The sequence below is a fragment of the Hyla sarda genome, chromosome 1 (assembly GCF_029499605.1).
Source record: "Hyla sarda isolate aHylSar1 chromosome 1, aHylSar1.hap1, whole genome shotgun sequence".
In the NCBI taxonomy this organism is placed as follows: Eukaryota; Metazoa; Chordata; class Amphibia; order Anura; family Hylidae; genus Hyla; species Hyla sarda.
The window spans coordinates 316,155,985-316,183,239 of NC_079189.1; the positions used below are offsets into that span (position 1 = coordinate 316,155,985).

General features: G+C 40.9%; 1 protein-coding gene and 1 long non-coding RNA gene across 6 annotated transcripts in view; one reads left to right on the forward strand and one right to left on the reverse strand.

The window, feature by feature from the left end:
* The window catches only part of FRMPD1 (FERM and PDZ domain containing 1), a 202,935-nt gene extending 190,940 nt beyond the window's left edge, over positions 1-11,995 (forward strand). For all 3 annotated transcript variants that reach the window (XM_056518316.1, XM_056518318.1, XM_056518317.1), the window contains exons 15-16: positions 6,761-7,642; positions 8,582-11,995. In XM_056518316.1, coding sequence (XP_056374291.1) covers positions 6,761-7,642; positions 8,582-10,695 — 2,996 coding nt within the window. In that variant the 3' untranslated portion in view covers positions 10,696-11,995. The remainder of the gene's footprint in view (positions 1-6,760; positions 7,643-8,581) is intronic.
* The window catches only part of LOC130272499 (uncharacterized), a 69,576-nt gene that overhangs the window by 11,548 nt on the left and 30,773 nt on the right, over positions 1-27,255 (reverse strand). The window contains exons 2-4 of one of the 3 annotated variants that reach the window (XR_008843578.1): positions 10,552-10,691; positions 8,121-8,177; positions 6,751-6,865 (exon numbers count right to left, since the gene is read on the reverse strand). This is a non-coding gene — a long non-coding RNA (uncharacterized LOC130272499). Of the gene's footprint in view, positions 1-6,750; positions 6,866-7,048; positions 7,187-8,120; positions 8,178-10,551; positions 10,692-27,255 lie in introns of those variants that run through there. The other 2 variants (XR_008843577.1, XR_008843579.1) reach the window with 2 other exon arrangements.

The following is a 27,255-nucleotide window of genomic DNA, read 5'->3' on the forward strand; positions in this document are numbered from 1 at the left end:
TCGTATTTCAAGGAAACAGTTTAGGGGCACATATGGGGTATTTCCGTACTCGGGAGAAATTGCACTACAAATTTTGGAGGGCTTTTTCTCCTTTTACCCCTTATGAAAAGGAAAAGTTGGGGGCTACACCAGCCTGTTAGTGTAAAAAAATAAAATTATTTACACTAACATGCTGGTGTTGCCCCATACTTTTTATTTTCACAAGTGGTAAAAGGAAAAAAAAGACCCCCAAAATTTGTAACGCAATTTCTCCTGAGTACGGAAATACCCCATATGTGGGCGTAAAATGCTCTGTGGGCGCACAACAAGGCTCAGGAGTGAGAGCGCACCATGTACATTTGAGGCCTAAATTGGTGATTTGCACAGGGGTGGCTGATTTTACAGCGGTTCTGACATAAACGTAAAAACATAAATACCCACATGTGACCCCATTTTGGAAACTACACCCCTCATGGAACGTGACAAGGGGTATAGTGAGCCTTAACACCACACAGGTGTTTGATGAATTTTCATTAAATTTGGATGGGAAAATGAAAAAAAAAAAAAAAGTTTTCACTAAAATGCTGGTGTTACCCTAAATTTTTCATTTTCACAAGGGAAAATAGGAAAAAAAGCCCCCCAAAATTTGTAACCCCATTTCTTCTGAGTAAGAAGATACCCCATATGTGGATGTAAAGTGCTCTGCTGGCGCACTACAATGCTCAGAAGAGAAGGAGTGCCATTGGGATTTTGAAGAGAAAATTTGTCCGGAATTGAAAGCCACGTGTGTTTACAAAGCCCCCATAGTGCCAGAACAATGGTCCCCCCCACATGTGACCCCATTTTGGAAAATACACCCCTCATGTAATGTATTAAGGGGTGCAGTGAGCATTTACGCCCCACATGTGTCTGAAAGATTTTTGGAACAGTGGTCCGTGAAAATGAAAAATTTAATTTAATGAAAAATTTAATTTTTCATTTGCACAGCCCACTGTTCCAAAGATCTGTCAAACGCCAGTGGGGTGTAAATACTCACTGCACCCCTTATTAAATTCTGTGAGAGGTGTAGTTTCTAAAATGGGGTCACATGTGGGGGGGTCCACTGTTCTGGCACCACGGGGGGCTTTGTAAACGCACATGGCCCCTGACTACCATTCCAAACAAATTCGCTTTCCAAAAGCTCAATGGCGCTCCTTCTCTTCTGAGCATTGTAGTGCACCAACAGAGCATTTTACATCCTAACATGGGGTATTTCCATACTCAGAAGAGATGTGGTTACAAATTTTGGGGGGCATTTTCTCCCATTACCTTTTGTAAAAATTGTAAATTTGGGGGAAAAACTGCACTTTAGTGAAAAATTTTACACATCCGATTTTAACGAAAAGTCGTCAAACACCTGTGAGGTGTTAAGGCTCACTGGACCCCTTGTTACGTGCCTTGAGGGGTGTAGTTTCCAAAATGGTATGCCATGTGGGGTTTTTCTGCTGTTCTGGCACCATAGGGGCTTCCTAAATGTGACATGCCCCCCCAAAAAAGCATTTCTGGTAAATTCAATCTCCAAAATCCCATTGTTGCTCCTTACCTTCTGAGTCCTCTACTGCGCCCGCTTGACATACACATATGAGGTATTTCCTTAATCTAGAGAAATTGTGTTACAAATTTTGGGGGGCTTTTTCTCCTATTACCACTTGTAAAAATTAAATAACTGGGTCTACAAGAACATGCGAGTGTAAAAAATAAAGATTTAGAATTTTCTCCTTCACTTTGCTGCTATTCCTGTGAAACACCTAAAGGGTTAACAAACTTACTGAATGTCATTTTGGATACTTTGATGGGTGCAGTTTTTATAATGGGGTCATTTGTGGGGTATTTCTAATTTGAAGGCCCTTCAAATCCACTTCAAAACTGAACTGGTCCCTGAAAAATTCCGATTTTGAAAATTTTGTGAAAAATTGGAAAATTGCTGCTGAACTTTGAAGCCCTCTGATGTCTTCCAAAAGTAAAAACATGTCAACTTTATGATGCAAATATAAAGTAGACATATTGTATATGTGAATCAAAATATAACTTATTTGGAATATCCATTTTCCTTACAAGCAGAGAGCTTCAAAGTTAGAAAAATGCAAAATTTTTACATTTTTCATCACATTTTTGAATTTTTCATCAAGAAATTATGCAAGTATCGACGAAAATTTACCATTACCATAAAGTAGAATATGTCACGAAAAAACGATCTCGGAATCAAATTTATAAGTAAAAGCATCCCAGAGTTATTAATGCTTAAAGTGACAGTGGTCAGATTTGCAAAAAATGCTCCTGTCCTTAGGGTCATAATGGGCTCCGTCCCCAAGGGGTTAAGGGTTTAAGGAGACTCTTCACCTCCAACCTGGTAAGTTCAAGATCCTGGAGAATCGATTGGGAGAGAGATCATTTGTGGGCCAGTTTGAGGGAGGAGAAGGGCAGAGCATAGGGCATAAGCCTTTTGCTGTTTAAGTTGTGAGCCATGTTTCATCAACACCCCCTTAAGAACATATTTGAGGTCCTCCCAGCAGACAGGGGACAAGGTGGTGTCTGTAGCATGATCAATAACAAAATTGTAGACAGCCTGGGAAAGATAAACAACACACACAGTATCTAGAAGCAAAAATTTTTCAACCTTCAAAATCATGCCGAACGAGACATGGAGGGAACCGTGAGAGAGTAAAATACAGGATTATGATCAGACCATAGGATCTTCCCAATGGAGGCGTCCGTCACCCACGACAGGGAGCTATGCTGAGCCAAGACATAGTCTATATGATTGTAGGAATTGTTGAGGAGAGGGGAGACCCGAGGAAGTCTTCTTCCCAGAAGATTTAGAACTCCTCCCATTTTAGAGATGTCCTAAGAGGTAAAAATGAGATGTGCAGGCTGGGAGCTCTCACCACGAGCATTCTCACAGCACCATGTTCAGGCCACCACTTTTTAACATATTTTAGTGCTTATTTTTTATGAAGCTCCTTTTCTCACCCTCACTTCTAAACTTCCATTCACTTTGAAAAAAACAAAACAGCTTTATTCTTTACTGTGTTTACGAGACTGACTAGAAGCTCACTGAGAGATCAGCTACATTCTGCCAAGTCTATTCTATAGAGCAGAAAGGGGTAAGGAGTGACATTGGAGGGGAGGGGAGTTCAGAGAGCAGAGACAGAATAAGATACATGCAAAAAAGTCTGCACAGAGACTACACAAGCTTACTATAAGTTATAATATTAGTAAAGTAAAAAGGTGTGTAATGGAAGAGTGATGCAGTTGTCCAAAGCAATCAATCAGATTACATCTTTCATATTTAAAAAGGCCTCTGAGAAATGTTATTGGTTACAATGGGCAACTGCTCCACTCTTACTCTACATAGGTTTTAATAAATCCTCCCATATAAGAGCTTTATGTGTGCATTGTATGGGAGCCATGATAGAGGCTAGGCTTCACCCACTGGTAGAAAATTAGAGATGACGCCTGCAGAGAAAAGTTGTACAAAAAAAAAAAAAAAAAAAAAAAAAGCTATATGTGTTTTATAATGACCAAAAATAGTGCTACTACTACACACAACAACTTATCCTGAAAATTTGGTACGCTTTAATATACAGAGGGTATCCAGTAAGCTCCTATGGTCCCTGTTATGGCAGCTGAAGACAGTAACATTTTATAATTTAAAGGGAATGTGTCATCAGAATATGACCTATTTTTTTTAAAATATTTTTATATGTTAAACATATTTATTAAAAATGTCTGTGCTGTTCTTTTCTAAATTTCCATTTACTATCCTGAAATCTTGCAGATTTTATTCTTGTCACTAGGTCTAATATTAAGCTGAGACTTCCTGTTCGCTACAAAACGTTCAAGAAGTCTCCTCCTTATCATCACAGACAGGAGTACAGCTAAAGCTGACACCTGTAGATAGATAAATATCAATTAATACCTCCCTCATGTTTATTATATGAGTATATATATATATACATATACATATATATATATATATATATATATATATATATATATATATATATATATATGTATGTATGTCTATTGTGACACTCATGCAGGTTTGGTTGTGGAAGGCAGGTATATTTCTCCCAGGCTCCTTTCCTATGTGAGGTAACTCCAGAGCCTCTCACCTGCCAGGTGATTGATTAAGGTGAATGAGAGGGTGGATATAAAAGAGAAGCCAGGAGGTCAGATCTCTCTCTGGCTGAGGACACAGAATGCCTGTCTGTGGAGAGACTCATGTGATTAAAGGTTGCTAAAAGTGTTTTTGTTAGTTAGAAGAGAGAAGCTCTCCAGCTGGTAGTGAGGGTCATCACTTGTATAGTTAGTGCTGGACAGGCAAGGCTTTTCTTTTGTACCCTGTATTGTTATTTTTATTTGGCTTGCAACCATTCTAATACACCTGACCAAGAGTCAGATTGCATGAACTTGCTGCTGTTTGCCTGATTTGGATAAAGACAAACATGTGTCCCTTTCCCTCAGCAAAGGGCGATCCCTGACACTTCTCACACTATATATATGTGTATATATATAATATATATATATATATTTTTTTTTCATGATGTGGTCTGGCCGTGTGATGCTGCAGGAGCCAAAGGTGCCAGTGCTTTGTGGCAGTGCACATATAATATGCTGGGCAGCAAACCTGATCAAATTGTATGGGCGTCACTAATATGTTGTAAGTCAGCATGGTGCACTACACGTTATCATTTAACTGGCACACTTTATATGCCTTATCTGTGTGCAATAGTGTTGCTCGCGAATATTCGCAATTCAAATTTTATTTGCGAATATCGCATATTCGCGATTTCGCGAATATTCGCAAATATAGCGCTATATATTCGTAATTACAAATATTCCAATTTTTTTTTTTTTTTTTTTTAACAGTACACATCACAGTGATCATCCCTCTCTGCTTCCAGCTTATGTGGTGTAAGAAGGCTCTAATACTACTGTGTGAGACTGGTGCGCGTATTTTCGCATATACGAAAATTTGCATATGCACATTTTCGCATATGCTAATTTTTGTATATACAACATTTTCGCATATGCTAATTTTCGCACACGCGAATATTCGCATATGCGAAAATAAAACGAGAATATTACGAATATGCGAATATTCGCGAATATAACGAATATTCATCCATATATTCGCAAATATTCGCGAATTCGAATATGGCCTATGCCGCTCAACACTAGTGTGCAACTATAATACTAAGTAGCTACCTCCCTCATGAATAGTATGTGTGTGAGTGCAACTTCCCCTATATAGCATTGTAGCTGATCTGCATCATATTGGGAATAGGTGTCTTACCTGAGTTTTGAGTAATTTTTGTCCCATTTTCTGTGATTTTTTTTCCCAGTAGATAGATAAGACAATCGATGTTCACAGCTCAGCCTCCCATTCCCTATGGAATGATCTCTGCAATGGCTACAGAGCACTCCCAGAAACCTTTCTCATTCATGTCAGTAGGATTGTTCCTGTTAATTGTTGCCTAAGTAAATGTGGCTTGCTGTAAAGAGTATCTCTAGATGCTATAAAAAATGGCTCAGGCAAGATGGCTGCCAGCTTAATAATGTATTAAAAATAAAATTTTAAAAATTACAAACAGAAAATAGAAACACATTAGAAAAAAATAATGTTTCTATATTAAATACGAAACTCCAGACCTCAACCTCCTAGAGTACCGTTTTGCTGCCAGTAATGAGGGTCAATCTGACCAAAATAAAAACATTTAATAAAAGGATAGAAAGTACAACGTGTTTTTAAAACTGGTCTGATGGGGTACAATGAAAAAAGAAGCAAACTAAAATACCTATCCATACTATCACGTTACAGGAAGGGGGTGAATCCCCATTTACATATCATAAACATGAAAAGCAAATAAAACACAAAATATAGAAATGTCACGAAAAGCATATACATATCACATAAATATATGCAGATATATATACACACAGATCCAAATACCTTCATTCAGCCCTTTGGATATAGAGTGTTAAATTTAAAAATCCAGTATGATTCCCTGTTAATTAGAAATTGAAACCTATTGGGAACATACTCCGGTATACATTCAACAATGTGCAAATGTAAAACGTTCATATTACCCCCATGTTTTAGACAAACATAGTGAAACACGCTATGCTTCATGAAATCATTCTGAATATTTGCCCAATGTTTATTCATCCTCGAAAGCACCATCTAAATGGTGCGTCCGATATATTGTGCACCACAATCAGAGGTAAGTAGATAAACTACATACTGAGATGCACAATTAAAAATTTTGCTTACAATAAAACTTTATCCAGTGGAATTTGATTGCAGAGCATGTTCTCCGTGTACCGGAATCCACGCACTGTAAGTCACATGACTGAGATACGTTCTCGGTCCTCTTACACTCATTGCTATTCGGAACCAAGGTGCGCAATCTACTTGGTTAAGAATAGCAATCAATGTAAGGGGACCGAGAACGTATAACAGTCATGTGACTTACAGCCGCTGTCTGTGCTGTGCATGGATTCGGTACACGGCTAACATGCTCTGCAATCAAATTCCACTCGATAAAGTTTTATGATAAAAAGTAGACATTTTACACTGGAGCTGTTTTGGTGTTTGAGGTGACTTAAATCTTTTCCATCTGTAGAACGGTCACCTAGTCACTTTTGTCCAATGAAGAATGTTTTGTCTAAAAAATATTATTTTTCATAATTAAATTTAACATGATAAATTGATAATGAACATTATGTTTACTTTAAGGTTATGAATCTAGAGCATGCAGCGACTCAGAAGAGTCTTCAGAACTGGATTCTTCACAAGACCTGTCTTCAGATCTCCACTTTTTAAAGTCCCGAAACATAAAACCTTTGCAGGAAGAAGATGAAGAAGAAGATGGGGAAGATGGATGTGATATTAAGCAAAATGAAGAAAAAAAGGAAAGTGAAGTTAAACAGAAAGATCACAGTGATGGTACAGTCAATGATACAGACAGCATTTCTGAAAACTCAGACTCTGCTAATACAGAGAGTCAAGGCTATAAAATCAGTTGGTCCAGTGATTCAATTGATGCTCTGGAAGAAGATGACTTAGAGACATGTTCCTCCAGTAAGCCAGAGTTTTTCCAGTTTTATGCACCAATTTTGAAAGATGTCTCCGCAGAGGACCAGGGCGTCTTTACTGATGACCCTGAACAGAAATTCAAAGGGAATGTTTGCCATGAACAAGATCCATTGTTATGTTTTTTGCAGCAGATTAACACTAGGGAAGATACAGCTACAGATTTGATGGAAACTTCAAGATCTCCTAGATCTCCTAAAAATACAGGCAGCAAAGAGGACAATGATCTGCAAGGCTTCTTTGGCTGTCAGTTTACAGAAAATAATGTAATGGAGTATTACAGTCTGTGTTCAAATGTTTCCCCTGCCAGCAGTGTAGATAGAAACATTCCTAGCAGCCCAGAGAGCACCTGTGTACAAGATCAAATATCAGAAGCTAAACTGTGGAATAAATCTTACCAACTTGAAACCAACAAGGAAGTGGAAACTCTTATACTTGACCCACCACCAGGTTTTGGTGACAGTAGTTCTGAAGAGGAATTTTTTGACGCAACAGATCGGTTTACGCCCACACAAAATTCTCCTGGTAAGTTAAAGCCTAAAATGTTTTAACTCATACATTTGCACCATCCTTCTCCCCTTCTCTAAAATGTATTAACTTTTTATTTTTAAAGAATAACGGGGAAATCAAACTGATGGACTCCTCACCACTTACCAGGTACACTCCTGTAGCAGCTGTACCTTGTGTTGCAGCTCATACCATTCAAATAAATGAGCACAATAGCAGGTGCTGCTACTACTAAGTGTATGGCAATATGCCTGGTAAGCTCTGAGAAGACAGCAGCTTGTGTCAACACTACCGCCCTTTAAATCAGCTGATTAATAGGGTACTGGCAGTTGGACCCACGTGATCTGATATTGATGGCCCCACCTGATCTGAAGGATGCTACCCCTTTATTTAAACTGATAGTGATGGCCTACTCTAAGAATAAGTCACCCATGTTTAAAGGGATATTACAGTAGGAAACATACCCGATCCACAAGATAGAGAATAAGTGTCTTACCTTAGAGGTCCAACCCCTGGGACCCCCAGAAATCTGTAGAATCAGGTCCTGACTCTGCTAAAAAATAAAATAAAAGCTGCTTACAGCATAGATAGGGCTTAAAGGGGTACTCCGGTGGAAAACTTTTTTTTTAAAATCAACTGGTGCCAGAAAATTAAACAGATTTGTAAATTACTTCTATTAAAAAATCTTAATCCTTCCAGTACTTATTAGCGGCTGTATACTACAGAGAAAAATTTTTTATTTTCGGATTTCTTTTCTGTCTGACCACAGTGCTCTCTGCTGACACCTCTGTCCATTTTAGGAACTGTCCAGAGCAGCATATGTTTGCTATGGGGATTTTCTCCTGCTCTGGACAGTTCCTGACATGACGTTAAATTGTCTAAAATATAGATAATACTATTTTCTTTATCTGGACAAATCTGTTAATGTTTAATATGTAAATATTTTAACTTTTTTAGGTTCAAAACTAGAAAACAAATTTTTTTATGCGGGCAGAAAAGTATTGCATAGCTCACATGCTGATTTGGATGAAAATTCTACTAAAATAAATAAACCTATGAAGTATACTAGAAAGCCAACAAAAATGATACGGAAAAGAAGATCTTTTCTCCAGACAGACTATACCACTCAGGTGACATTTCCTGTATCACCCTCAGACTCCTTGGAGACTATAGATCATGTATGTTGTTTTGAGAAAGAGCCTCACCATCCAGAAGAATCACATTCCCCTACAGTTTCCTCCTTTAAAGACATTGAGGGCGAACCTGCTCTTTTAGAAACCAAATCACTTGTACAAAACAATTCCACAGGCAAATGTAAAAGCAAAGCACACTCTCCCAGTCTTATGGAGATGGAACCTGACACAATGGAAACAAAATCAGTGACTGATTCAGTATTGTCCTCTATATCTGCTATCCGTTTCAGGAATGACTCTGGAACTACAGAGAGAAGACCTAATGACAATCCTTCTTGTGCTACTACAGACTTCAATATAGAACACAATGGCCAAGCTAGTCCATCAGAAATATCACTAGAAATCGGAAATGGCATGAATGAAAACACACTCTTCTGCTTACTATCAACTGATAACAAAAAAGAAAACAAAATTAACTGCTTAAAAGAACCAGCAAAGGCAGAAAACTCTGAGGAAAATATTAAGGACATTTTCAAAAACATATTTCTTAATGATGATGATATGAATATCAAAGAAGATATTGGTTCAGTCCCCACCATTTCCCCCACTGACAGAATGTTACCCTATATTGCTAAGTCAGAAGACACAAAATCATTAGTTTACAATATCGGAAGTGTAGACACTGCAACATCTGAAGAAGAAATGAACAGTAAAGAAAGTTCTCCAAAAATGTGTAAAACACGGAAACTGTTTGGTTTCTCTAGTGCTGCCGATTTACTTTTAGATTTTAAGGGACTTGCTGATCTATTTACTTTTAGGGAGGGAACCTCTACAATACCCAATGTACCTTCTTGTGAAGAGGAAATACATCTTTTGACAAATCAAGAACAAGACCAGTTCACATTAGATGATTTGCCTAGTATGATAAGAATGTCTGATGGGAAGAAACAATTTTCTAGACCATGCGGCACATCGGTAGACACTATAAAATTTGATTGTGGGGAAAGTAAAGAAGAAATAGAGTCTGATGCTGTTAAACTGAGTCCAAAAGAAGGCTATAGTGGGCATTTAACATACAAAGACCAAAGCCTATTAGAAGGAAGGTTTGCTGGCTCTACAAACAAAGCTTTTGTGAGTAATGAAAAAGAAGTCATAGAAAATGAATATCAGAATTATGATTCAGTTAAAAAAAAATCAAAAATATCCAAAGTAGGAAGTTGCAGCTGTCAGTTATCATACACAACCTGTTTTCAGCCTACCGACAATGACATAGAAGATGAAATTATTGATTTTACTAGAAGTGATTCTCCATTACCTAGAACAATACCACCTTCATCCGGGAGCTCATGGTTTGTGAAAAATAACCATAATCCTAAAGACAACACTAGAAACAACACATCCTGCATAGAACATTTTGAAGCTCTTGATCTTCTTGAGAGAAGAATACAAGATTCTCCAACTGGTTTCGGCAAATTGCAAGACAGTGTATTGGACCTCCAAAAGATTTTAGAGGACTATAAAGACAGGCTTGAAATGCACCCTAAGGACAAATGTGCTTCGATGTTTTCAGAACAAAAGACCAACCTTTGCAATGTGTCTCGTAAGATGATGTCTTCATCACAGAAAGTGTTGAGATCAGGTCAGTTATCAGAGGAGATTTATCAGGCAGTAGAAGAAACCTTTTTTGGTCTGATGCAAATGACCCAAGTGTGTCTCAAATTTTCTAGCTGCGTAGGATGCAATAAACGGCAAATGGATCTGCAAACTAATTTGCGTGATCTCATATGTACCTACCATCAGTTTGTTCAAGCGGCAAAGAAAGCTTCAGAGAGTGAAAATCGTGATATGCATTCCAAGCTGTTGTCCCGTCAATGCACTGCACTCACCGCTGCTATATTTTGCCTGACGCAGCAATTCAGATCATTGGTTTCTCTCTGAAGAAATACAAAATAAAACAAGATAGCACAATTGCCTCTTTATAAAACTTGTGAAGAGACTTTATTTACCCACCAAGCTTTGCACAATCTGCAGAGGAAACAACCCCATGTGTAAAAACTGTAATATTGCCTGAGGCAGCCAAAAAAAAATGTTTTTCTAATTTACACTTGCAAAATGACAGTATCTGATTGTTATGGTTAGCACTGATGTTTGAGGCCTCATGATTATGACAGTGCTTCAAAAAAAAAAGCTTTGTAAGGCTGGGATTCCACTTGGCAGTTTATTTTTTTTTGGGGGGGGGACTGCCACTGCAGTTTTTGAGCCAAAGCCAGGAGGGAATGCAAAAGGAATGGGAAATATAAAGGAACTGCCAAATGGAAATCCAGCCTGATATGGCATCAGGTGGAGCATGGCACTAATTTATTTTTTTCTCTTGGACTCAATATAATAAAAAATACTTAAAACCAAGGGAAACTAAGGTATAGCAAAGCCTCATAGACTTCTATAGATGTCATATTGTTGCAGGGTACCCTCTAAAACTGACTGTGCATATAAGATAATTGTTGGGCGATTTTTGGCTATTTCGGCTGACCATAATTTGTAAATTCCATGCGAAAGATGATTTACAATGGCGATCGCAGACTTATCTCTGCTGAAAATGTGATCGACCATTCAGGATTTTTTTGTTCATTCATTCTGTGGATGGCTGAAAAGAACAGTTATGGCATGGCCACCCAAATTCAGCTGATCATATGCCATCTTATGCAAGATCTTTATGGGATTTTTTTCAGTTTAGTCTGGCATGTTGCTGGCCGTTTGTTTGTATAAAGGATTAACATAGGACTTTGATTGGCCAAGTTGTGGCCAATCAAAGTCCCATGTGTATGGCTATTTTAAGCTGTACATTTACAGAATGCATAGAGTACAGAAAACAGTGCTTAGAGGTCGTAGGTTGTGTGCATGAGCCTAGTTTTTATACATGATGCTTATTTACATGATGCTTATTATTTTTGATTGGTTGCTTATAAGGTTTTTGTTTTTAAACTGTCAGGGAAAAGTTTGACTTAAGGGCTGGCATTTGTCATTGTAGGTGTATGTAAAGCGTTTTTTGTGTGTGCTGAAAATGTGTAGGAGCACCAAATTTATTAAATGGTCACAGAGCATTTGATAACTTTTATGCAGGTAACATTTTCTGAAATTTCTCTCTTCACATACACCAAAAAGCTAAGTCTGGGCTGGTGTCGTTTTAGAGACTTTTCAGTGGCTTTGCGCCTTTTTTGCCCCTTTTCACAAAAAGGCGCAGTTCATAACACCCTTCCATATCATGTGTATTGCCAAAATCAGTGGATTGCAACTCAAAATCAGCAGAAATGTGTAAACCAAAAGGTGCAAAAAAAAAAAAAACGCAAATAAACCCTGCTTGAGCCTTTTTTGTGTCTAGAAAAGGCACAAAAAAGGCGCAAGCGGGGTTTATTTGTGCCCTTTTAGCGCCTTTTGGTTTAAACATTTCTGCTGATTTTGAGTTGCAATCCACTAATTTTGGCAATACACATGATATGGAAGGGTGTTATGAACTGCGCCTTTTTGTGAAAAGGGGCAAAAAAGGCGCAAAGCCACTGAAAAGTCTCTATAACTACACCAGCCCAAGACAATGATATATGTCGGCCAAGGAGACCAAATGAATGTTCAACAGTATTATCTGTCACATAACTGTTACCATTTATAACACAAATTATACAAGTAATGGAGCACAATATCAGTACTGCCTTAAAAGAATATGTAAATTGTATAAAATGTTTGTTTTCCTTCTGCACATTGTATAGTCTATCGTGGATATTATTATCCATTAAGTAGAATGTTTACACGTACTTCACACACTGTAATTTTATGTATGTCATTGTTTATATGTACAGAATGCACCAAAGAACTATGAAATGATACAATTCAAAATATAGTATATAAAGTATAAAATATCTATATTTTACTGTGAACAAACCATATGTTTTTTTCTTTGTGTTATTTTTTTATTTTACTATTACGACCTGAAATATATGCTTAATGTATTTTCTTCTTAAAATACTATTAACGTTATAACATAAAATGATAAATCATTGATTTAGACTCCAAGGTATGGCTAATATGTATTTTTTTTAATGATTTTATTAAGGCAAAGTAATCAGTGTTATGTTTTTGACAACATTCTCATTTCTGAATTCTGTCTATTAGTACAGGAACTACTACTCCCATCATGGAACAGTGTGTTTCATCCTGGGAGTAGTAGTATTACCTATAAAATATAAAAAATAAATATATATATAAAAGTGAAAAACACTTTTTTCACTTTTTATTATTGTCGGCTACATTTTTTGAGCCCTGCCCACCCACATAAATTGATCCTTGTTTAAAAATGAATTAAAATTTCGTTATAAAAAATCAAAATTTCATTGAAAAAAAATTCTAGCACCTCCACATCCTTTTTTTTTTTTTTGGTACCCAACAAATTTTGAAAAAACATCAAAAGGGCCAAAAATGCAATATCCACTTAAAGGCAAAAAACGCCAAACAAAGGAAAATGCTGTGATGTTTTTTCTGGCGTTTTTTTGGGCCACAGATAAACCAAGTCGAAACTTAGCCTTAGTACTCGTTCACACGGCAGATTTTTGTACAGATTTTCTGCAGCTGATCTGCTGTTTTTAATTTTTTGCTGCTTATTTTCAGCGGCTTATTTTCTGCTACTTATTTTCTCATTGACTTACCATCAAAAAATAAGCGGCAGAAAAAAAAAAAACTCTAGAAAATAAGCAGCTGAAAATCGTGTGACCGAGCCCTTATTAGGGTACATTTACATGTATAGGATCTGCTGCATATTTGATGCGATGGATTTAAAGCTACCGATTTTAGGATTCAGAGTTTAATGTAAACTAAATGACTAAACATAGCATCAAAGCTGCAGCTTTAAATCCTGCATATCAAATATGCGCATCATACTGAAAGTGTGACTAGTCCTTTAAAGGGGTACACTGGTGGGGGAAAAATTATATTAACTGGCTCCAGAAAGTTCAACAGATTTGTAAATTACTTCTATTAAAAAAATCTTAATCCTTCCAGTACTTATCAGCAGCTGTATACTACAGAGGAAGTTGAGTTGTTCTTTTCTGTCTGACCACAGTGCTCTCTGCTGACACCTCTGTCCATGTCAGGAACTTTCCAGAGTAGGAGAAAATCCCCATAGCAAACCTCTCCTGCTCTGGTCACTTCCTGACATGGACAGAGGTGTCAGCAGAGAGCACTGTGGTCAGACAGAAAGGAAATACAAAAAAAAAAAAAAAAGAGAACTTCCTGTGGATCATGACAGCATCTGATAAGTACAGTACTAGAAAGATTAAGATTTTTAAATAGAAGTAATTTACAAATCTTTTAACTTTCTGGCACCAGTTGAAAACACTGTTTTCCCTGGAGTACCCCTTTAACATGCACTAAGGAGATGAAATAATTTGCCAAATGTAGCCGTTTGTGTGTAGTGTGCTACATTACTATTGACATTGAACTGGGATTGGGGTTTACACAGTATTTAATTTACATGCTTAGTCCCAGGTGGTAATCAAATTATGTCCTCTCTGGTTTGGGGGATTGCCCATAGAGACAGCAGCAGCAGTATACATATCTGGGTGGGGAGGGTTACCTATGACAGACTACTTCTTCTGACACTGTTATTTTTTGTGGGTCATGCTGGTGATCACATGATCCAGTTACAGTAATTAAATGCACAGCAGCTGTAATGGAACAAAACAAATGGCACTTCAGGACTAATGATGGTGAGTGTGCGTGACATTGGCAAAAAATGCTTTCATTCATAGATGAGTCATCACTGGAGTTGCTCTTTGAAAAGAAAACATACTCTATCATTGCTTGTTAAGGGAAAAAAATGGACTAAAAGCCAGAAAACATGGCTCAAAAAATAATGTGTAAACATAGCCTAGTGGTGGTATTATACATTGAAACTGTGCACATAGACTCCACTTCATGAGAAAATATGTATGATATTAAGGGTTTATTTACAAGTGAAGATTTTCTGCAGATTTTCTGCTGCTGATTTTCCTACTTATTAATTCAATGGGTAGAAAAATCAGCAGCTGAAAATCTGCAGCTAAATACACACTTGTGAGCGTAACCTAAGGGCTAGTTCACACGGACGGATCCACAGTGTATTTTATGCTGCGGATCTCCTGACGATGGACCTCTACAGTGCTGCCTCCTTCTGTGCCTGCTCATAGCGGCAATCCGCCGCTATAAGCAGACACGCTGCAATGTGCGAGTCGCCGTGTGCATGCGCAGTATACTCGCACACATCGAGGCTGCTCTCTGCCTAGCTCAGTGTAATGCGCATGCGCGCAGCGACTCACACATCGCATCGTGTCTGCTTATAGTGGCGGATTGCTGCTATGAGCAGGCACAGAAGGAGGCAGCACTGTAGGAGTCCATGGTCAGGGGATTGCTGCTATGAACAGGCACAGAGGGAAGCAGCACTGTAGGGTCCATCGTCGGCAGATCCGTCCGTGTGAACGAGCCCTAAGAGTAAGGTCACACGTGCTGTATTTTGCTGCGTATTTTATACCCATTGAAGTCCATGAGTAGCACAATCAGCTGCGTATTTTGCTACTCAATGACTTCGATGGGTGGGAAAATACGCAGCAAAATATGGCACTTGTTACCTTACCCTTAGCTTATTTTTGCACGGATTTTCCGTGCAGATTTTTGTGCGGATTGTGCAGCTGATCTGTTGCTTTTTATTTTCTGCTGCTTATTGTCAGCTGCTTATTTTATCACTGACTTACCATCCAAAAATAAGCAGGAGAAAAAAAGCTGTAGAAAATAAGCAGCTGAAAATCTGCAGCAAAATACGCACTAAAATATGCAGCAAAATCCACTCGTGTGAATGAGCCCTTAGGGTACGGTCACACGTGTGTATTTTTGCTGCAGTTCTGATACAGATTTGCTGCTGCAGATTTTGCTGCAAATTAATGATTAGCAGAAAATAAGCTTGTATGAATGCACCCTTAAAAAAAATCACTAGGCTTTAGCAATGTATTAAGTGGAAAGATATTATATTTTTCATTTAAATGACATATTTCACCCTCTGCATTTCCTTACACATGAAAAATGTTCTTTGGTGAAACAAGAAGATCTCTACCTTAGATAGTGGGAATGGATATCAGAATTAAGAAGAAAGAGTTTCAAGAAATATCCAGCAGAATTCCACTTCAACTCAAATTCCAACTCGGAGGTAGCGTCTTATGACAAAAATAAAAACTGCAATAGTGCAAGTAAGACTGCAACCTGACTCTCACTGCTTAGGTTCAGAGAGTGGCCCATATAAGAGGAATATTGAAACAATATGTGTGTAAAGCAACTGCATATAAAAAAAATTATTCTCTGGGAAAATTGCTATAAGCAGAAAAAATTAAATATATATTTTATTAAGTAATTCCTTGAAACAAAAAAACACTCTCTATGCTTAGAAACCAAATGCCACTGGCTACGACCTATTATGACAATTTGGCTTTTAGTAGTGTCCTTTTTCATTTCACATTTCGAACAGACATTTTGAAAGTTTTGATCGTTTGGGGTCTGACTGTTCAGACCCTGACCAATCTCCATATTGTCTTTATTATATGCTCATTATACGGTTTGGGATATTTATATGGATACACCTTAATAAAATGGGAATGGTTGGTGATATTAACTTCCTGTTTGTGGCACATAAGTATATGTGAGGGGGGAAACTTTTCAAGATGGGTGGTGACCATGGCGGCCATTTTGAAGTCGGCTATTTTGAATCCAACTTTTGTTTTTTCAATAGGAAGAGGGTCATGTGACACATCAAATTTATTGGGAATTTCACAAAAAAAACAATGATGTGCTTGGTTTTTTTTTAACGTAACTTTATTCTTTCATGAGTTATTTACAAATTTCTGACCACTTATAAAATGTGTTCAATGTGCTGCCCATTGTGTTGGATTGTCAATGCAACCCTCTTCTCCCACTCTTCACACACTGATAGCAACACCGCAGGAGAAATGCTAGCACAGGCTTCCAGTATCCGTAGTTTCAGGTGCTGCAGAATGGGCAAAACAAAAATTGGAACAGGACCCTCAGTTTACGCAGAAGATTTTGTTGAGTGATGAGGCAAACTTTTATGTGAATGGTGAAGTTAACAAACAAAACCACCGCTATTGGTCTGACACTAACCCACATTGGATAGATCCCTCCAAGACTGTTGGAACACAAACATTGATGGTATGGTGTGGTATATGGGGTACAAAGATAGTGGGGCCATTCTTCATCAATGGAAACCTCAAGGCCACTGGATATGTGAAATTGCTACATGATGATGTGTTTCCCTCTTTGTGCACTGAAGCTGGCATGTTCCCTGAGTTTTTCCAGCAAGATGGTGCACCACCACATTATGGGTGTCAGGTCTGAGCATTCCTAAATGAACAGTTTCCTGGAAAGTGGATTGGTCGCCGTGGGCCAGGTGAATGGCCCCCAAGGTCTCCCGATCTGACCCCCTTAGACTTTTATCTTTGGGGTCATCTGAAGGCAATTGTTTATGCTGTGAAGATACGAGATGTGCAGCACCTGAAACTACGGATACTGGAAGCCTGTGCTAGCATTTCTCCTGTGGTGTTGCTATCAGTGTGTGAAGAGTGGGAGAAGAGGGTTGCATTGACAATGCAACACAATGGGCAGCACATTGAACACATTTTTTAAGTGGTCAGAAACTTGTAAATAACTCATGAAAGAATAAAGTTACGTTAAAACCAAGCACATCATTGTTTTTCTTGTGAAATTCCCAATAAGTTTGATGTGTCACATGTCACATCTTCCTATTAAAAAAACAAAAGTTGGATTCAAAATGGCCGACTTCAAAATGGCCGCCATGGTCATCACCCATCTTGAAAAGTTTCCCCCCTCACATATACTAATGTGCCACAAACAGGAAGTTAATATCACCAACCAGTCCCATTTTATTAAGGTGTATCCATATAAATGGCCCACCCTGTAGCACGCTTCACTTCCAAGCTGGCCATGATCTCCGTCCAGGAACTTATAGACTCATAATGAAGCCTGTTCTGTGCAGCAGGATGAAGAATGCAGTCAGCAGAGGAGTGAAGTGCACGGTCATGTGCTTCTCCCAGCGATATCTAGAGATCTTTATACCACAGGTATACAAAGTGCTATATGATCTCCAGGATTTGAGGGGAAAAAAAATATAGAAGGGGATTTCAATGAAAGTGATAAAGACAGAGAGGAAAAACATATAAAAAGAAAGAAGGAAGAAAATGGCAAGAGAAGATAAAAAGGTAAGGTAGGAGGTAAGGAAGATTGTACAAGTGTAGGCAGAAAAGAACATATTAAAGACATTAAACATAAAGTCTTAGCCCCTTAAGGACACATGACGTTCTCATACGTCTCCATTTCCGAGTCCTTAAGGACACATGACGTATGAGAACGTCATGTGTTTTACCGGCCCCCCGCAACCATCTGGAGCGGAGCCGGTCCCCGATGCCTGCTGAAATCGTTCAGCAGGCATCGGGGCATATCGCCCAGGGGGGTCATTATGACCCCCCATGTCGGCGATGGCCGCAGATCGCTGGACAATTCAGTCCAGCGATCTGCGGCGGATTCCGGGTCAATCGGGTCTCCAGTGACCCGGTGACCCGGAATTATTGGCTGATCGGGGCCGTCAGAGACGGCCCCGATCAGCCAGAGCCAGCAGGGGTGAGGTGGCACTGGTGCCACCTCACGATCGCCCTGATTCGTCGGCCGGATTACCGGCCGACCAATCAGGGCGCCTGCTGCGGGTGTCACTCCCGCAACCCGCTCCGCCCCTCTTCCGGAGGACGTGAGCGGGTGCGGGAAGACGACCCCCGGTGCTGGGGACCCCGATCCCCGGCGCCCCTGTTGGGATCGGGGCCCCAGGAGAAGCGGCGGCGGCGGAGACGACGAGGGACTGACCTGTGCGGCGAGGATCGTTGGAGGTGAGTGACAGCCTCCTGCTGTTGCTTAGCAACAGCTCCCAGCATGCAAAAAGGGCATGCTGGGAGCTGTAGTTATGCAACAGCAGGAGGCAGACCACCACAACTCCCAGCATTCCCTTATGGGCATGCTGGGACTTATGGTTTTGCAACAGCTGGAGGCACATTCTTTCTATGGAAAAGTGTACCTTCAGCTGTTGTGTAACTACAACTCCCAGCTTGCACAATCAGCTAAAGTGCATGCTGGAAGTTGTAGTGGTGCATCTGGTGGTTGCATAACTACAACTCCCAGCATGCCCGTTGGCTGTCGGTGACTGCTGAGAGTTGTAGTTTTGCAACAGCTGAAGGCACACTGAGTTAAGTAGTAAACCAGTGTGTCTCCAGCTGTTGCATAACTACAATCCCCAGCATCCCCAGCCAAAGTAGTATGCCTCCAGCTGTTGCATAACTACAACACCCAGCATGCCCTTCCGCTGTCCGTACATGCTGGGGGTTGTAGCTTTTGCAACAGCTGAAGGCACACTGGTTGCAAAACACTGAGTTTGTTACCAAACTCGGTGTTTCACAACCAGTGTGCCTCCAGCTGTTGCAAAACTACAACTCCCAGCATGCACTGATAGACCGTACATGCTGGGAGTTGTAGTTTTGCAACAGCTGGATGTTCCCCCCCCCCCAATGTGAACGTACAGGGTACACTCACATGGGCGGAGGATTACAGTTAGTATCCGGCTGCAAGTTTGAGGTACGGCAAAATTTCTGCCGCAGCTCAAACTGCCAGCGAGAAACTACTGTGAACCCCCCGCCCGTGTGACTGTACCCTAAAAACACTACACTACACTAACACACAATAAAATAAAAAGTAAAAAACACTACATATACACATACCCCTACACAGCCCCCCTCCCCTCCCCAATAAAAATTGAAAAACGTCTGGTACGCCACTGTTTCCAAAACGGAGCCTCCAGCGGTTGCAAAACTACAACTCCCAGCATGCACTGATAGACCGTACATGCTGGGAGTTGTAGTTTTGCAACAGCTGGATGTCCCCCCCCCCCCCCCAATGTGAACGTACAGGGTACACTCACATGGGCGGAGGATTACAGTAAGTATCCGGCTGCAAGTTTGAGCTGCGTCAAATTTTCTGCCGTAGCTCAAACTGCCAGCGAGAAACTACTGTGAACCCCCCGCCCGTGCGACTGTACCCTAAAAACACTACACTAACAAAAAATAAAATAAAAAGTAAAAAACACTACATATACACATACCCCTATACAACCCCCCTCCCCAATAAAAATGAAAATCGTCTGGTACGCCACTGTTTCCAAAACGGAGCCTCCAGCTGTTGCAAAACAACTACTCCCAGTATTGCCAGATAGCCGTTGACTGTCCAGGCATGCTGGGAGTTTTACAACAGCTGGAGGCACCCTGTTTGGGAATCACTGGCGTAGAATACCCCTATGTCCACCCCTATGCAAGTCCCTAATTTAGGCCTCAAATGCGCATGGCGCTCTCACTTTGGAGCCCTGTCGTATTTCAAGGCAACAGTTTAGGGCCACATATGGGGTATCGCCGTACTCGGGAGAAATTGGGCTTCAAATTTTGGGGGGTATTTTCTGCTATTACCCTTTTAAAAAATGTAAAATTTTTGGGAAAACAAGCATTTTAGGTAAAAAAAATATATATTTTTTTACATATGCAAAAGTCGTGAAACACCTGTAGGGTATTAAGGTTCAAATTACCCCTTGTTACGTTCCCCGAGGGGTCTAGTTTCCAAAATGGTATGCCATGTGTTTTTTTTTTTGCTGTCCTGGCACCATAGGGGCTTCCTAAATGCGGCATGCCCCCAGAGCAAAATTCGCTTTCAAAAAGCCAAATGTGACTCCTTCTCTTCTGAGACCTGTAGTGCGCCAGCAGAGCACTTTTCACACCCATATGGGGTGTTTTCTGAATCGGGAGAAATTGGGCTTCAAATTTTGGGGGGTATTTTCTGCTATTACCCTTTTTAAAATTGTAAAAATTTTGGGAAACCAAGCATTTTAGGTAAAAAAAAATATATTTTTTTACATATGCAAAAGTCGTGAAACACCTGTAGGGTATTAAGGTTCACATTACCCCTTGTTACATTCCCCGAGGGGTCTAGTTTCCAAAATGGTATGCCATGTGTTTTTTTTTTGCTGTCCTGGCACCATAGGGGCTTCCTAAATGCGGCATGCCCCCAGAGCAAAATTCGCTTTCAAAAAGCCAAATGTGACTCCTTCTCTTCTGAGACCTGTAGTGCGCCAGCAGAGCACTTTTCACACCCATATGGGGTGTTTTCTGAATCGGGAGAAATTGGGCTTCAAATTTTGGGGGGTATTTTCTGCTATTACCCTTTTTAAAATTGTAAAAATTTTGGGAAACCAAGCATTTTAGGTAAAAAAAAAATATTTTTTTTTACATATGCAAAAGTCGTGAAACACCTGTAGGGTATTAAGGTTCACATTACCCCTTGTTACGTTCCCCGAGGGGTCTAGTTTCCAAAATGGTATGCCATGTGGTTTTTTTTTGCTGTTCTGGCACCATAGGGGCTTCCTAAATGCGGCATGCCCCCAGAGCAAAATTTGCTTTCAAAAAGCCAAATGTGACTCCTTCTCTTCTGAGACCTGTAGTGCACCAGCAGAGCACTTTTCACCCCCATGCGAGGTGTTTTCTGTATCGGGAGAAATTGGGCTTCAAATTTTGGGGGGTATTTTCTGCTATTACCCTTTTTAAAATTGTAAAAATTTTGGGAAACCAAGCATTTTAGGTAAAAAAAAAATATTTTTTTTTACATATGCAAAAGTCGTGAAACACCTGTAGGGTATTAAGGTTCACATTACCCCTTGTTACGTTCCCTGAGGGGTCTAGTTTCCAAAATGGTATGCCATGTGTTTTTTTTTTGCTGTCCTGGCACCATAGGGGCTTCCTAAATGCGGCATGCCCCCCAAAAACCATTTGTCGCTCCTTCCCTTCTGAGCCCTCTACTGCGCCCGCCGAACAATTAACATAGACATATGAGGTATGTGCTTACTCGAGAGAAATTGGGTTTCAAATACAAGTAAAAATTTTTTCCTTTTTATCCCTTGCAAAAATTAAAAAATTGGGTCTACAAGAACATGCGAGTGTAAAAAATGAAGATTTTGAATTTTCTCCTTCACTTTGCTGCTATTCCTGTGAAACACCTAAAGGGTTAATACACTTACTGAATGTTTTTTTGAATACTTTAGGGGGTGTAGTTTTTATAATGGGGTCATTTATGGGGTATTTCTAATATGAAGACCCTTCAAATCCACTTCAAACCTGAACTGGTCCCTGAAAAATAGTGAGTTTGAAAATTTAGTGAAAAATTTCAAAATTGCTACTGAACTTTGAAGCCCTATGGTGTCTTCCAAAAGTAAAAACTCATAAATTTTATGATGCAAACATAAAGTAGACATATTGTATATGTGAACCCCAAAAAAATATATTTTGAATATCCATTTTCCTTACAAGCAGAGAGCTTCAAAGTTAGAAAAATGCAAAATTTTCATTTTTTTCATCAAATTTTGGGATTTTTCACCAAGAAAGGATGCAAGTTACCATAAAATTTTACCACTAAGTTAAAGTAGAATATGTCACGAAAAAACAATCTCGGAATCAGAATGATAACTAAAAGTATTCCAGAGTTATTAATGTTTAAAGTGACAGTGGTCAGAATTGCAAAAAACGCTCCGGTCCTTAAGGTATAAAATGGCCTGGTCCTTAAGGGGTTAGAGCCTCAGTTACTAATATGCAAATATGCTCCTTTGTTCAATGGAGGCAGGAAACAGCTTTCTGAGCTGCCCTGCCTCTATTTCCCCTGCTGCCATGTGCTTACCCATCTCTGAATATGCATATCCTCTTCAAAATGGGCATGTCCTAATTACACGAGAGCTGATGCCCACGTGAATGCTCTGAAGAGGATATTCATATTGAGAGATGGGTGGGCATATGGCAGTAGGGGAGGGGGGGACATGGAAGCTCAGAGTTATGGCTCCTGCCTCCATTGCTCAAAGGATCATATTTGCATATAAGTAACTGAGGTTCTAAGTCTACAACAGGACCATGTATTGGAGTAAGTGATACATTTTACTCAGGTTCACCTGCACTATAATCATGTGTATTGTTTTAATGTGGATAAACCAGCTATTAGATTCCCTTTAAATGTTAGTGTTCAAACGCCAAAAAAAGAAGCTTAGATACATCAATCTGTCGAAGGGCTAGTTCACATGACGTTTTCCCCCATATGGGAGCACATACGGCAGGGGGGAGCTAAAAGATGCTATACATATATTGTCTGTTCTTAGATAATTTTTTTCTAAACTGCCTACTCTGCTGTATTGTAAATGGAAACACATTATCCCATTGGTTGACAGTCTACTGTGGATGAATAAAAGGCAAAGCAGTGTCAAGTGAGGACTGTGGCTGCTATAATGGAGTAGAATGAACTGTGTGTTGTGTGTCTTTTCTTTGTATGAATGTGAAGCTCACAGGGCCTGATGGGGTATGTGGGGAGTACCACGACATTAGTTCACTGAAAAGTTAATCAGCTATGAACAGTCAGTAGTTTGCACATTAAATTGGAGTCAGTGAAGAAAAAAGTATATTCATCTTAATCTGTCAAGGACGAAGGGTGTATAGGTACACCCTTGCGTCCTGGTACCTGTACACCCTGAATTCTTAAAGGAGATATCCAGTGGTGAAAAATGTATCCCCTATCCTAAGGATAGGGGGATAAGTTTCAGATCGCGGGGGGTCCGACTGCTGGGGCCCCCCGCAATCTCCTGTACGGGGCCCCGACAGCCCGCGGGAAGGGGGGCGTGTTGACCACCGCACAAAGTGGTGGCTGATACGCCCCCTCAATACAACACTATGGCAGAGCCGGAGCGCTGCCTTCGGCAATCTCCGGCTCTGCCACAGCGATGTATTGAGGGGCGTATCGGCCACCGCTTCGTGCGGTGGTCGACACACGCTATCTGCGCAGCAAGCCGGGGCCTCGTACAGAGAGATCGAAACTTATCCCCTATCATTAGGATAGGGGATACGTTTTTCACCACTGGACTACCCCTTTAAGTGGCTTTGGAGCGAGTGCAGGAGCTGCGCTCGCTTTAGAGCAGTGAGTGTCAGCTATCAGTAGCCTCACACTCACTGCTTATGCTGGGCAGCGGCGATCCTGCCGCTACCCGGCATTTAACCCTTTAGACGCTGTGATAAATGCTGATCACGGCATCTAAAGTGAAAGTTGTAGATTCCAGCAGCCCTGTGGGGTTTCCGTGAGCCAAAATGCTGGAGAAGGGTCCCCTTACCTGCCTCCTGCCCCCCAATTGCCGATTTAATGATGTATCCTGGCTTAGCAAAGCTATATCGGTGGATCACCGATCTTACTGTGTAATGCTATGCTGTAGGCATAGCATTAACCCCTTAAGGACCAAGGACGTCCGGGGACATCCTGACACTCTGAGCTTTAAGGACCAAGGACGTCCCCGGACGTCCTGGCATTTTCCGGTCCCTGCCGCGCGCTGGGCAGAGATCGGAAGCGGATGCCTGCTCAAATGCTTCAGCAGGCATCCAGGGCAAACGCCAAGGGGAACCATGTCGGCCCTCCATGTCGGCAATCGTCACAAATCACGAGGGAAATCGCCCCTGCGATCTGTGGCCTTACCGGGCTGATCGGGTCTCTGGGACCCGACCGCCCGGTAATTTTGCATGATCCCGGTTGTCACAGACAGCCAGGACCATGCTGAAGTATAGGAGCGAGGTGGCAAGCCTGCCACCTCCTCCTATCCCCTGCGATTCGTCGGTTAGCTAACCAAACCAATCGCAGGGGGGTGGTTACTTCCTCCCGCCCTGCCCTGGAAGTCCGGACAGAAAGGGAGGAAGACCGGAGGACGCGGCGGGGGACGGGGGAGTGCTGGGGCCCGGCCCCGGTACTTACCTCATCCCTGAAGACCCGGATCCCAGCGGCGGAAACGGCGGCGGTGGCGACAGGTGAGTGGATCTTTGCCGGCGTTGCGGGACCTTTGCAGCAGTCCAGACCGCCGTAAAGCGATCTGGACTGCTCCATCTGGTCCCCTTACACTACAACTCCCAGCATGCCCAGACAGCCCTTGGCGTCTGGGCATGCTGGGAGTTGCAGTTTTGCAAAATCTGGAGGTCCACAGTTTGGAGACCACTGTGCCCTTCCAGATGTTGCAAAACTATACATCCTCAGCATGCCCTTACTATCCAGGCATGCTGGTAGTTGTAGTTCTGTAACATCTGGCCCTTCAGATGTTGCAGAATTACAACTCCCAGCATGCCTGGACAGTTTTGGCATACTGGGAGTTGTAGTTTTGCAACATCTGGAGGGCTACAGCTTGGACACCACTACACAGTGGTCCCCAAACTGTTCTCCTCCAGCTGTTGCGTAACTACTACTCCCAATATGCCCTTCGGCTGTCTGGGCATGCTGGGAGTTGTGGTTTTGCAACAACTGGAGGCACACTGGTTGGGAAACATTGTCTGCTTCCTAACTCAGTGTTTCCCAACCCGTGTGCCTCCAGCTGTTGCAAAACTATAACTACCAGCATGCACTGATAGACCGTGCATGCTGAGAGTTGTAGTTTTGCAACAGCTGGAGGTCCCCCCCCCTGTGAATGTACAGGGTACATTCACATGGGCAGGGGGCTCACTGTGAGAATCAGGCTGCAAGTTTGCGATGCAGCAAATTTTGCACGGCAGCTCAAACTCGCAGCGGGAAACTCGCTGTAATCCCCCGCCCGTGTGACTGTACCCTAAAAACACTACACTACACTAACACAAAATAAAATAAAAAGTAAAAAACACTACATATACACAAACCCCTACACAGCCCCCTCCCCAATAAAAATGAAAAACGTCTGGTACGCCACTGTTTCCAAAATGGAGCCTCCAGCTGTTGCAAAACAACAACTCCCAGTATTGCCGGACAGCCGTTGACTGTCCAAGCATGCAGGGAGTTTTGCAACAGCTGGAGGCACCCTGTTTGGGAATCACTGGTGTAGAATACCCCTATGTCCACCCCTATGAAAATCCCTAATTCAGGCCTCAAATGCACATGGCGCTCTCACTTTGGAGCCCTGTCGTATTTCAAGGCAACAGTTTAGGGTAACATATGGGGTATCTCCTTACTCGGGAGAAATTGCCTAACAAATTTTGTGGGGCTTTTTCTCCTTTCACCCCTTATGAAAAGGGGAAGTTGGGGTCTACACAAGCATGTTAGTGTAAACTAACTGTGCCCGCCGAACAATTTACATAGACATATGAGGTATGTGCTTACTCGAGAGAAATTGGGCTGAAAATATAAGTATAAGTATTTTCTCCTTTTACCCCTTGTAAAAATTCAAAAATTGGGTCTACAAGAACATGCAAGTGTAAAAAATGAAGATTGTGAATTTTCTCCTTCACTTTGCTGCTATTCCTGTGAAACACCTAAAGGGATAAAACGCTGACTGTCATTTTGAATACTTTGGGGGGGTGCAGTTTTTATAATGGGGTCATTTGTCGGGTATTTCTAATATGAAGACCCTTCAAATCCACTTCAAACCTGAACTGGTCCCTGAAAAATAGTGAGTTTGAAAATTTTGTGAAAAATTAGAAAATTGCTGCTGAACTTTGAAGCCCTCTGGTGTCTTCCAAAAGTAAAAACACGTCAATGTTATGATGCAAACATAAAGTAGACATATTGTTTATGAGAACCAAAAAAATAATATTTGGAATATCCATTTTCCTTACAGCAGAGAGCTTCAAAGTTAGAAAAATGCAAAATTTTCAAATTTTTCATAAAATTTGGGGATTTTTCACCAAGAAAGGATGCAAGTTACCACAAAATTTTACCACTATGTTAAAGTAGAATATGTCACGAAAAAACAATCTCGGAATCAGAATGATAACTAAAAGCATTCCAGAGTTATTAATGTTTAAAGTGACAGTGGTCAGATGTGCAAAAAACGCTCTGGTCCTAAGGTGTAAAATGGCTGGGTCCTTAAGGGGTTAAAGGGGTACTCCAGTGGAAAACTTTTTTTTTTTTCTTTAATCACCTGGTGCCAGAAAGTTAAACAGATTTGTAAATTACTTCTATTAAAAAAAATCTTAATCCTTCCAGTAGTTATTAGCTGCTGAATACTACAGAGGAAATTCTTTTCTTTTTGGAACACAAAGCTCTCTGCTGACATTACGAGCACAGTGCTCTCTGCTGACATCTCTGTCCATTTTAAGAACTGTCCAGAGTAGGAGAAAATCCCCATAGCAAACATATTCTGCTCTGGACAGTTCCTAAAATAGACAGAGAAGTCAGCAGAGAGCTCTGTGTTCCAAAAAGAAAAGAATTTCCTCTGTAGTATTCAGCTGTTAAAGGGGTAGTCCAGTGGTGAAAAACTTATCCCCTATCCTAAGGATAGGGGATAAGTTTGAGATCGCGGGGAGTCCAACCGCCGGGGCCCCCTGCGATCTCTCTGTACGGGGCCCC